At 43.3% G+C, this 12,512-nt stretch overlaps 1 protein-coding gene across 1 annotated transcript in view; it reads right to left on the bottom strand.

The window, feature by feature from the left end:
• Positions 1-480: 480 nt before the first annotated feature.
• The window catches only part of ZNF229 (zinc finger protein 229), a 22,814-nt gene continuing 10,782 nt past the window's right edge, over positions 481-12,512 (bottom strand). The window contains 2 exon segments of the mRNA XM_011963049.1: positions 481-2,840; positions 4,510-4,654. Coding sequence (XP_011818439.1) covers positions 619-2,840; positions 4,510-4,654 — 2,367 coding nt within the window. The 3' untranslated portion in view covers positions 481-618.

Raw genomic sequence — 12,512 nt, 5'->3', positions numbered from 1 at the left:
AAAGCTCCCTCCCAGGCAGATTCTGATGAAAGTGAGGATTTTTACTGAAACCACTGCTGCATTGTTTCTTTAAAGCCTGCTCTGCTGCACGACAGACTCTTTTTTTTTTTTTTTTTTTTTGAGACAGAGTCTCGCTCTGTCGCCCGGGCTGGAGTGCAGTGGCCTGACCTCAGCTCACTGCAAGCTCCGCCTCCCAGGTTCACGCCATTCTCCTGCCTCAGCCTCCCGGGTAGCTGGGACTACAGGCGCCCGCCACCTCGCCCGGCTAGTTTTTTGTATTTTTTAGTAGAGACGGGGTTTCACCGTGTTAGCCAGGATGGTCTCGATCTCCTGACCTCGTGATCTGCCCGTCTCGGCCTCCCAAAGTGCTGGGATTACAGGCTTGAGCCACCGCGCCCGGCCATGACAGACTCTTAAAGACTAAAGTTTGTAACTGAAGTGCTTACCTATTTATCACACTTCCAGGTCTTCCCTTCCTATGTAGACCACGAGATAAATGTAAAATCATCAGTTTCTCCTATAGCCCTCCTACATGTCACTTTCCTATGGTTTTTCTCCTGTGTTGGCTCTCAGATGGACAGAAGGTCCCAGGTCCCAGATGGAATCCTCTATGTACATCTACTTATAAGGGTTCTCACCTAAATGTACTCTCTGGTGGTTCCGCAGCCCTGAGGTGTAACCGAAGCCTTTCCCACACACACCACATGTATAGGGCTTCTCTCCAGTGTGGACTCTCTGATGAACATGAAGACAGGAGCTGCGGCCAAAGCTCTTCCCACACTCCTCACATTTATAGGGTTTCTCACCAGTGTGGACCCTCTGATGACTTTGAAGATGTGAGCGCCGTTTATAGCCCTTCCCACACACGTGACATCTGTACGGCTTCTCACCAGTGTGAACTCTCTTGTGACTAAAGAGACCTGAGCCATATCTGAAACCCTTCCCACATTCATAACAAGTGTAAGGTTTCTCTCCTGTGTGCAACCTCTGGTGAGTGCGAAGAGTAGAGCAATAACCGAATCCCTTGCCACATTGATCACACATATAGGGCTTTTCTCCTGTGTGGACTCGCTGATGTTTGTGAAGGCTTGACGTGCACCTAAAGCCCTTTCCACACTCTTGGCATCTGAAAGGTTTCTCACCAGTGTGGACTCTCTGGTGAATGAGAAGTCCTGCGCTGTAACTGAAGCCTTTGCCACACTCAGCACATTTATAGGGCTTCTCTCCAGTGTGGACCCTCTGATGGGTAAGGAGGTCGGTGCTGTAGATGAAACCCTTCCCACATACATCACATATGTAGGGCCTCTCTCCCGTGTGGACCCTCTGGTGGTTGTGAAGGTCGTAATTCCGCCGGAAGCCCTTCCCACACTCACCGCATTTATAGGGTTTCTCTCCTGTGTGGACCCTCTGATGCATGCGGAAGTCGCAGCTCCGGCTAAAGCCCTTCCCGCATTCACATTTATAGGGTTTCTCTCCCGTGTGCAGTCTCTGATGCGTGAGAAGCCCTGAGTTGTAACTGAAACTCTTACCACACACATTGCATTCGTACAGATGCTGCCCCATGTGAACTCTCTGGTGAGCTAGACGGTGCGAGTTGTGACTGAAACTTTTGCCACACTTGTCACACTGGTAGGGCCGCTCACCAGTGTGCGTCTTCTGATGACTGCTGAGGCGGCAGCTGTAGCTGAATCCCTTTCCACACTTGACACAGGTGTAGGGCTTTTCTCCAGAGTGAACGTGCCGGTGACTGTGCAGTGCAGACTTGACGCAGAAGCCTTTGCCACACTCGCTGCAGACGTAGGGCTTCACCCCTGTGTGCAGCCTTTGATGGACCTGAAGCACTGAGCTGTAACTGAAGCCCTTCCCACACTCGCTGCATTTGTACGGTTTCTCTCCAGTGTGGATCCTCTGATGGACAAGCAGGTTTGAACTTCGACCAAACGCCTTCCCACACTCCTCACATTTATAAGGTTTCCTTCCTGTGTGCACTCCTTGATGAGTAAGAAGAACCGATTCATACCTGAACCCCTTTCCACAGACATCACATCTATAGGGCATGTCTCCCACAGGGGCTCTGGTGTGGTTGTGTATGTGTATGTGCGTGTTCTGTCTGACACCCCGACCACGCTCAAGACTCTTCACAGATTTCTCTCCTGTGGGAATTCTTTGATGTCTGTTAAGATAGGCACTCTGCCTCAAGCCCTTACCTTTCTCTTTCAAAGGTACCCTTGGATGGGGGGGAAGGTCTGAATTGTCCCTGAAGCCATTTCCATATTCGTTACTTTTCAAGCCATTCTCTCCACGGTTATTGTGATGAAATACAGAGTTTTTAATGCAGTCTTTTCTACATTTATTGCAACCACATTGCTTGTCTATTTCAGGGAATCTGTGATCAACATGACCAGATATCCAGCAAAAGCTGTAATCATCCCAATTACATTTATATACAGTGTCTTCTGTGTTGAGATTTTCACATCTTTCTTGAACATCCCCTGACTGGTTCACAAATGCTTTTGCCCAAGATCCTTGAATGGGGATCGGCCTTATAGCTCTCCAGGCTGGAAACTGTTGATTTTCTAAACTGGTAAGCCCATACCCTTGTAGACTGTCTAGGAAATTCTCAATTGGAAAAAACTGCATAGATGCTCCTTCCCACGCTTGATGGGAAGCAGCATCTCCCAAGAACTGGAAGTCTTTTCCTTGCAGATTTACTCTACAGTCTTGACTCCCAGGTAATTCACCCACCACCTCTTCCCAGATTTTGCAGAAGAGCTCTTTGTGTGAAAATAACCTTAATTCTTCATCTTGAATATACTCCATATCCCTTCCATTCTTGTCTCCTATGAGGTTAAAGACAATTCAGAGATGAGAACTAGTAAAAGACTGGCTCAGGGACATCAGACTTTCAGACTTGAACTAATAATAGCCTAGAGAAAAATTAGGCTTTATGTATCATAACTATTAGAGCACTTATGTTTATGACAGGAAGAGGTTCCTATTAATAAGTTTTGAAGCGAAATGCTAGTATGATCCTATTAGTACCAAATTATGTCTCATTATAGAACTGCCAGGCAAAAAAAGAATTTCAGCACAGATTTTTATACAGAAAGTTCACTTCTTCACTTAATAATGTTGCTATATCTAGTAATAATATGTGACACTATTGTAACACTTCCTATCTGCCAATGATGTACACATATTAACTGACTTAAACCTCAGAACAATATCAAAGTAGAAATCATTATATTATCTTCATTTTCTAACGATGAAACCAAGTCAGAGAGAGGGTAGGTAACCTAGCACATTATTCCACATTATTTCTGCATTTAAATGCAGGAAGCCCACATGGCCTTCTCAGACACTGGCTCAGAGTGACTGTACTCTGGGTATGTGTAAGCCATACTTCAGGAGGGTGCCAAATTTTCCACAGTGCACCACCTGTGTCATCCTGTGTGAGCAGATTCAATAGGAATCCAGAAAATACTGTTAAGGCAGGAAGACACACACATATTTGACTTACGATCATTACTTATGCCTTGAGATCCTTTGGATCCCAAGCTGCAAAGGATCAAACTGGCATATTGACCATAGTTACGGATGATTTAAAAATTGTGTCCATGTTTTCTGATATTCTTTATTGGCTATTTTTATCTTTTAGGGCTCAAGTAACAAGAATCTGTTTATAACCAGGGACTAGTACAATACTAGAAGAAAGTGAGAAATTCATCTGAGGACTCTCAATATTCTGGGACAGTCTCTCTGCCACTGGCTTGCCTTCTACTGCCTGACTGTTTCTATTAGAGGGACGGAAGTCCAGAGGTCCCTCACTCATTCTGGGTATGATATACTGTGAAAGACACAGAGAAACCATGAAAAGGTAGGAACTGAACGGAAGAAATTAAGTGGCAGAACAAATCTACGATGCTGCCAACAGTACCCACAGGCAAGACAAGGGGTGAGGAATGGGACCTCTTGTGTGGCAAGCTCACTCCTCAATGCCCAGCCAGGCTCTTGTTTCCAAGACCTCTAGGCCCCATGGTTCTCACCTGGAGATACATCTCTTGGAGTTTCTCCATCTGTTACCCCAGTCTTCAAAAATTCCTATGTTGAAATCCTAAATCCCAACGTGATACCATTAGGAGGTGGTGGGTCTTTGGGAGGTAATTAAGTCAGGAAGGTGGAGCCCCCAGAACAGAAATTAGTGTCCTTAGAAAAGAGATCCCCAGAGAGCTCTTCTCTGCCATGTGAGGACACAAAAGGAAGTCAGCTATCTGCACCCTGGCAGAGGGCTCGCACCAGAACCCAACCATGCTGGCACCCTGATCTCGGACCGGGCCTTCCAGACTCTGAGAAATAAACTTCTGTTGTTTATATGCTACCCAGTCTGGCAATTTTTTATAGCAGCCGGAGCTAAGAGTTCTATAAAAATAGGATTTAACTTGTGTTAAAAAGTCAAAAATATCTTCTCTCCAGGAACAAGAACACTCCAAGAAGTTCAGTTCCAATTACCCGGAGGATTCCTCTCACCCACTGAGAGCAGGTTCCTGAAATTCTCCAGCATCACATCTCAGTACAGCTGTCTCTGGGTAGAGTCCAGCAGCCCCAGCTCCTCCTCAGTGAAGACCACAGCCACGTCCTTGAAGCTTAATGGCTCCTACAATGAAAAACCATTAACACAAACATCTACTAGATGAAGACAAATTGGTGTCCACAGAGGTGGTTTATAGAAACAAAAAAATTTAAAAATCTAAAGATAAACTGCACATCTCTAAAAAAAGAAGACAAGACAGCAGGAAGTTGTTCAGCTGGGTGTGTCAACTCCTGTTTATTAATGTTTAGTGCCAATAATTTCAATTCTACCAAACTGAACTACCCTAGACATGCAGCGTCAAGCAAGAAACACATCGTATCCTGTGCTCACTTAGGGCACTTTTTTTTTTTGGACACAGGGTCTCTTACTTTGTGGCTCAGGCTGGCGTGCACTGGTACAATCACAGCTCACTACAGCCTCAATCTCCAGGGTTCAAGCAATCCCCATGCCTCATTCAGCCTCCCAAGTAGCTAGGACTACAGGCTTGCACCACCACATCCAGCTAATTTTTATTTTTTTGTAGAGATGGGACCTTGCTATGCTGCTCTGGCTGGTCTCGAACTCATGGTTTCTAGTGATTCTACCATCTTAGCCTCCGAAGTGTTGGGATTAACAGGGGTGAGCCACTGATATTTGGATATTTGTCCACTGATACAGTTTGGATATTTGTCCCTGACCAAATCTCATGCTGAACTGTAATCCCCAGTACTAGGAAGCAGGGGTGGGAGGTGTTTGGATCACGTGGGCAGATCTCTCATGACTGGGTGCTGTCTTCATGATAGTGAGTTCTTGTGAGATCTAGTCATTTAAAATTGTACGGCACCTCCACTTCCCCTCCCCCAACCACACTTCTTGCTTTCAGTACGTAAAGTTCCTGCTCTCCCTTTACCTTGCTATGACTATAAGCTTTCTGAGGCTTCCCTAGAAGCCCAGCAAATGCCAGCAGCATGCTTCCTGTTTAGCCTACAGAACTGTGAGCCAATTAAACCTCTTTTCTTTATAAATCACCCAGTCTTGGTTTTTTTTTTTGAGACAGAGTCTTGCTCTGTCACTTAGGCTGGAGTGCAGTGGTGCGATCTCGGCTCACTGCAACCTCTGCTTCCCAGGTTCAAGTGATTCTCCTGTCTCAGCCTCCTGAGTAGCTGGGACTACAGGTGCATGCCACCATGCCCAGCTAATCTTCTTGTGTTTTTAATAGAGACACGGTTTCACTGTGTTAGCCAGGATGGTCTCAATCTCCTGACCTCCTGATCCACCCAGGTATTTCTTTGTAGCAATGCCAGAATGGCCTAACACACCCAGCCTACTGTGAGCACTTCTTTGGGAAATTTCTCTGAACTAGATCAGGTGAATCACCTGTCTGCACATTTTATTATCTAACTGTGACTTGCAGATTGCCAATTTTTTCTCCAAGAAGGTTGTTACAATTTACAGTTCCAACAGTGCCTAATTTACTGTGCCCATGCCTGCATGTACCCCGAATTCATTTTCTCTGCCAGAATGATGGTTCTTTCCCAATCATTCGCTATGCTTCCATCACCAGGTGGGCAAATCCTGCTCTTTGCGACCACAGCCCCTCTTCCATTCCACACCCTTTTTAAGGGACTTCCATGTCAACCACTGACAGAAATCAGCTAATGTATGTCATGCAACCATCTCCTCAACCAGGTGAGACCTCAAAAGTAGCATTTTGAACCAAGGAATTTCAAACTATGCTGTGTCCCCTTCAGCTATGAATAGTGACCCGTGTTTCTAAAGCTAATTGTTCCAGTCCAGTGAGAATAAATGGCAGTCGCGTATTCTGCAATACAGTGATCATCAAAATATTACTGTAATATCATTGCTGTTTTCACTTGGACAGTGGCAAGCTTTCTTGAGAACTGCATATGGGAGCTCTCAGAATTATACTTTGCCTTCAGCATGTCCCTGGAGTACCTGCAACAAGGTATTACAAGTCAAGAATGAGATGACTACTTTTACTTGACTTTGTTGTTTAAGTCATGCATATATTTTTGATACGAAGGCATGGTAGCTATAGAAAGTTTTAGTGCATGTTATGTGGTTTGTCTCTGTCCCCAACCAAATCTCATCTTAAATTGTAGCTCCCATAATTCCCATGTGTTATGAAAGTGACCTGATGGGAGATAACTGAATCATGGGGGTGGGTCTTTCCCATGCTGTTCTCATGATGGTGATAAGTCTCACGAGATCTGATGGCTTTATAAATAGGAGTTCCCCTCCACAGCCTCTCTTGCCTGCTGCCATGTAAGACATCCTTTGCTCTTCCACCATGAGTGTGAGGCCTCCCCAGCCATGCGGAACTGTGACTGAAGCCTCTTTCCTTTATAAATTACTCAGTCTCGAGTATGTCTTTATTAGTAGCATGAGAACAGACTAATACAGAATGCACGCCATATTACTTTTTCAAGAAATATTCAGTACCTATAAAATAATGTTAGTCACCAGGAATTACAGAGATGAGCCAAAAAGCTAGAGCTTCATGGAGCTACTATTGGCAGTTCCTAAAACCAGATCCAGGTTGTAGGATGGGCCATGAGGACTCACAGGACCTGATATACAATGACACTCATGGCTAAGACTTACTACGGTGAAAGAAAATAAAATACAATTAGCAAGGGGAAAAGACACATGGGGTGAACTTGGAAAGAAACCAGGTGCAAGCTTCCAAGAGTCCTTTCCTACTGGAGTCACACAGGTATGCTTAATTCCTCCAAAAATCAATTGCAACAACGCCTGTGAAATGCTGTCTATCAGAGAAGCTCAGTGGAGACTTGGTGCCCAGGATTTTCACTGGGGGTTGGTCACATAGGTACCTCTTGACTTCCTGACTAGCACATACCAAAGTTTCAGACTTCCAGAAAAGCAAGTTTGCAGTAGAAACCATATTGTTTGCACAAACAGTCCAGGTACTATATGCCATTCTTATCAGAAGCGATGTTTACAGAGGCAAATGCTTTGCTTGAGAAAGTAAAACTGGATCTCAATTCTGAAGCACAAGTAGAAATTAACTGAGGGAAAACAGAGGAGAGAAAATTCCAGACAGTGGGAACAGTTGGTGAAAACCCGGAAGTGGTAAAAAGCAGAGCACACATATCTCAGCCTCAGGCAATGCCACTGTGAAGTAGGCGGCGGCCAGATCACTCCGGGCCTCTTAGGCTACATTGATGATTTTGGTCTTTCCCCAAAGCAGGAAACAAACACTGAAGGGTGGTTTACAGTGGGTAGTGATAAAATTAGATGAGCTGTCTTAAAATTATGAACCCAACACAGCATGGAAAAACACAGGAATGGATCAAGTATAGACACAAGGAGACCACACAGGAGGCCACTGCAATAGTTACAGGGAGACATGTTAGCCTGGACTTGGACATGGCTTGGGAAATGGAAAGAAGCAGACGGATCGTATTATTAAGAGGGGCTGACTGTATGGAGGCATAAGAGAACTTTCTGAAGTGTTGCAAATGCTCTGTATCTTGGATATGGTGGTGAATATGTCTTAAAATTTACTGAACACTTTCAATAAGTATATTTTATTGTGCGTAAATTCTCTCTCAATAAAGTTGATTTTAAAAGTTCCTTGCGGTGGATAATACTTGTATCCTTTCTTTACAAAGGAAACTGAGGCACAGGGAGATGGGCAGAAAAGGGTTAACTTAGCAGGCCCAAGACTGGTATCCCCATAAAGGCTTCCAGGGTTGGATGGCCCTTGGCTGGGGTCTGAGAACTCGGCTTTTAAAATGTTCCCCTTACACACAGGGTTGGGGCACGGAACCCTGGTATATCAGCTCGCAGCTGTTTGTGGTTTATGGAACAATGTGACTTATGATGAATGCCTACTTTTCTTCCAGGAGTCTGAATTTTGGTACGTGGAAGGTAGAGGGTGCCAAGGTGTCCAGTTCCCAACAAAAATCTGGTTGCTGAGCCTGTATTGGGCTCCTCTGGGCAGAAACACTGTACACAAGTGGCTGCAATGTTGCGCTGGGGGATGTGTTGTGGCAGACCTTTCATGTGAGGGAGAGCACAGGAAGCCTGCACGTGAATTCCACAAGTCTCCGCCTGTGTCTATCTCCCTTCCTGATCCAGATGTGTACTCTTACTGTGCCACTATAATAAATTTTAGCCGTAAGAAAAACTATACACTAGGCCCAGGAGTCCAGGCAAAGCACCAAATATGAAGGTGACCCCAGGGACCCCTGAACCAGAAGGTCAAGTAACTTGGCCAAAGTCACAGAGCTAGGAAGATACACAACTAGAACTTGAACACATAGAGCTTAGTTCCAGAGTCGCTATGCTTTAACAACTGTCCTATAAAAGCCAAGATGTGTGTTAGCAGGAGACCAGAAAATAAGATATAAAGCAGATAATATCAATCCCTTACACTTATATCAAACTTATATAAGGTAGGTACTAGGCTAAGAATTTTTCTAGGACCTATCTCATTTAATCCTCATGGAACTTGCAAGATAGTTACCATTGCTATCCTCATTTCACAGATGAGAAAAATGGGGTCTCAGAATATTGAGTATTATTTGTCCAAAAATATACACCTAATAAATCTTGAGTGACGAGTGGACTAAGGCAGAAACACCAACAGAGCCCTCTTCCCAGCAGAATCCTGAACTAAACCATCAATCCCAAGACTAGAGGTGTTGTGGAAGGGAGAAAGCTCAAGCCAGAAGAGGTCAGTTAGGCAATTAATTAAACAGCTGTTGACTAGACACCAAGTCTCATTTGTTAATATCCAGCCCTGCCTTCTCCACTGAGTCCTGGAATATCCAGCTATCACTTGGGCATCTAAAAGAATCCTGAACCTAAAAGAGCCCAATCAGAATGGAGCTGTTACTCTCAAGTTATTGTCTACTAATCACCCCTACATGGATAAACTGAGGTGCTCCCAACCCTGTTTTTCAGGCCAAAAACCTTGCAGCCACCCATTCACCCTGGCTATGTCCCTTAAAATACTCAAGGGTACTTGTCTACTTTTTAATTGATTTGCTACCCATCTCCCCCTTCTGGAATGTCAGCCCCATGAGGCGGGGATGTTATCCATTTTCTCCTCTAATATATTACCAGTGCTTAATGTTTGGCCCATAGTTGCGTATTCAACAAATATTTGCTGAATGAATAAGTGAAAGAAAATGTGAACAGACCAATGCCACAAAAGTAACTGAAAAAAAGTAGCTCGAGATCTACCATGGGCTTGGTGAGGTGGCTCCAAGTTATGGTCCCAGCACTCTGGGAGGCCAAGGTGGGAGGACTCCTTCAGCCTAGGAGTTTTAGACCAGCCTGGGCAACATGGCAAGACTCCATATCTACAAAAAATAGAAACATTAGTGGGACGTGATGGTGCGCACCTGTAGGCCCAGCTGTTCGGGAGGCTGAGGTGGAAGCCTGGGAGTTCAAGGCTGCATTGAACTGAGATCGTACCACTGCACTCCAGCCCGGGTGACAGACAGACCCTGTCTCAAACAACAACAACAAAAACCAACACCACCAACCCAAAAACTACCATAAAACAAAGGGCACCATTACTAAGTTCTAGCCAAACTTTAATTCCAACATCTTTTTTTTTCAAATTTCTAAATTTCAAAAGTAGGTGTTTAAGCCAGGCACAGTGGCTCCTGCCTGTCATCCCAGCACTCTGTGAGGCCGAGGTGGAAGGATCACTTGATTCCAGGAGTTTTAGACCAGCCTCGGCAACACAGGGAGATCTACATCTCTACAAAAAATAAAATAAGCTAATTGTGATGGCGCACCTTAGTCCCAGCTACTCAGGAGGCTAAGGTGGAAGTATCACTTGAGCCTGGGAGGTCAAGGCTGCAGTGAGCTGTGGCTGCACCACTGCACTCCAGCCTGGCTGACACAGCGAGACTGTGTCTTAAAAAAAAAAAGAAGTTGGTATTCAATGCAGATAGATGTTCAAGTAACTCAGTGAACCAGAGTACAGAATGCAGAGCAGTCAGGTCCATGTGAAATATCAATCAATTGCTGTATTTCCTTCTGTCTTTGTATATGATATGTATACATACATACATATGTGTGTATATATTTATATGTACAAACATATATATATATTTACACACACACAAATGAGTGTGGTATTTTGGTTGACTTGAAAAAGAATGATTGATGTAAAAATAACATTTTCATAACTGGGTATCCATCTTGAAGAAATGAACTTAAATGTCAACCTTATGTCATTTACAAAAATAAATTACAGTTATACTAGAGATAAAACATTTTTTCAGACCTTGCTGATGAGAAAAACATTTTTAATATAAATGTTAACCAGCCATTTAGATGACTTATCTGAGAATGGATTAGGTCTTCTGAAATTATATGAAACCAAATTTTCAAAAAGGAACTAATAAATCATTTAACTATGTAAGAACCTTAAACTTCTTTACAGTCACCATTAAGAAAGTAAAATTTAAGAAGACATACATACAGCCATCAAGCATATTTAAAAATGTTCAACATGACTACAGAAATGAAAATCAAAACCACGAGATACCACCTCACCCCAGTCAGAATGGCCATTACTAAGAAGTCAAAAAATAACAAACACTGGCAAGGCTGTGGAGAAAAAAGAACACTTATACACTGCTGGTGGAAATATAAATTAGTTCAGATACTATACAAAGCAGTGTGGTGATTCATAAAAGAACTTAAAACAGAACTACCATTCAACCCAGCAATCCCATTATTGGGTATATACCCAAAGAAACATAAATTATTCTACCATAAAAACACATGCACACGCATGTTCACTGCAGCACTACTCACAATAGAAAAGACATGAAATCAAACTAAATGCCCATCAATAGTAGACTAGATAAATAAAACGTGGAACATATATACCATGGAATACTATACAGCCATAAAATAGAAAGAGATCACATCCTCTGCAGCAACATGGAAGGAGCTGGAGGCCATTATCTTTAGCAAAGTAATGCAGGAACCGAAAATCAAATACTGCATGTTCTAAGTGGGAGGTAAATGATGAGAACACTTGTACACACAGAGGGACCAACAGATACAGGGGCCTACTTGAGAGTGGACAGTGGGAGGAGGTAAAAGATCAGGAAAAATAACTAATGGACATTAGGCTTATTACCTGGGTGACAAAATAATCTGTACAACAAACCCTCATGACATGCAATTCACCTATATAACAAATCTGCCTATGTACCCTGAACCTGAAATTTTTAAAAAAGAAAAGATTGAGAGAAAATAATTATTACACCTTTGATAAGTGTTCAGAAGGGCTTCTAAAAACATGGTAAAAAATTAATTAATGAGAAAATAGGCAAAAGTATTTTCTAAGCCATTTACTGATAAGAAAATACAAATATAGCCAATATACGTATGAAAAAGTGCTTATCATGTTTACAATGCAGGAAACTGCAAAACAAATTGGGGGCATCTTTGCCACATATCCTCCATCAGATGAGCAAAAGTATTTAGTACTAATCATTCTTGGAATTCCATGTGTGCAGAACAGCAAAAATTGCTATGATTTCTTCTCAAATACTGTGGCAATAATATATTAACAGTTTACAATGAAGTGTGTGACACTGTGAAATGGGTATTTGGTCTCTGTGGCATACAATTTCAAATGCCCTTAGAAACTCCACTGTGCTGCACCCATTAACTCGTCATTTACATTAGGTATATCTCCTACTGCTATCCCTCCCCGCCTTCCCCCTCTCCACAATAGGCCCCAGTGTGTGATGTTCCCCTTCCTGTGTCCCAGTGATCTCTATTGTTCAATTCCCACCTATGAGTGAGAACATGCAGTGTTTGGTTTTCTGTTCTTGCGACAGTTTGCTGAGAATGATGGTTTCCAGCTGCATCCATGTCCCTACAAAGGACACGAACTCATCCTTTTTTATGGCTG

This window comes from Colobus angolensis, unplaced genomic scaffold (genome assembly GCF_000951035.1).
Source record: "Colobus angolensis palliatus isolate OR3802 unplaced genomic scaffold, Cang.pa_1.0 Scaffold60, whole genome shotgun sequence".
Taxonomy (NCBI): domain Eukaryota; kingdom Metazoa; phylum Chordata; class Mammalia; order Primates; family Cercopithecidae; genus Colobus; species Colobus angolensis.
The sequence above is the reverse complement of the archived record's forward strand: the minus strand, read 5'-3'. Positions and strand labels throughout refer to the sequence as shown.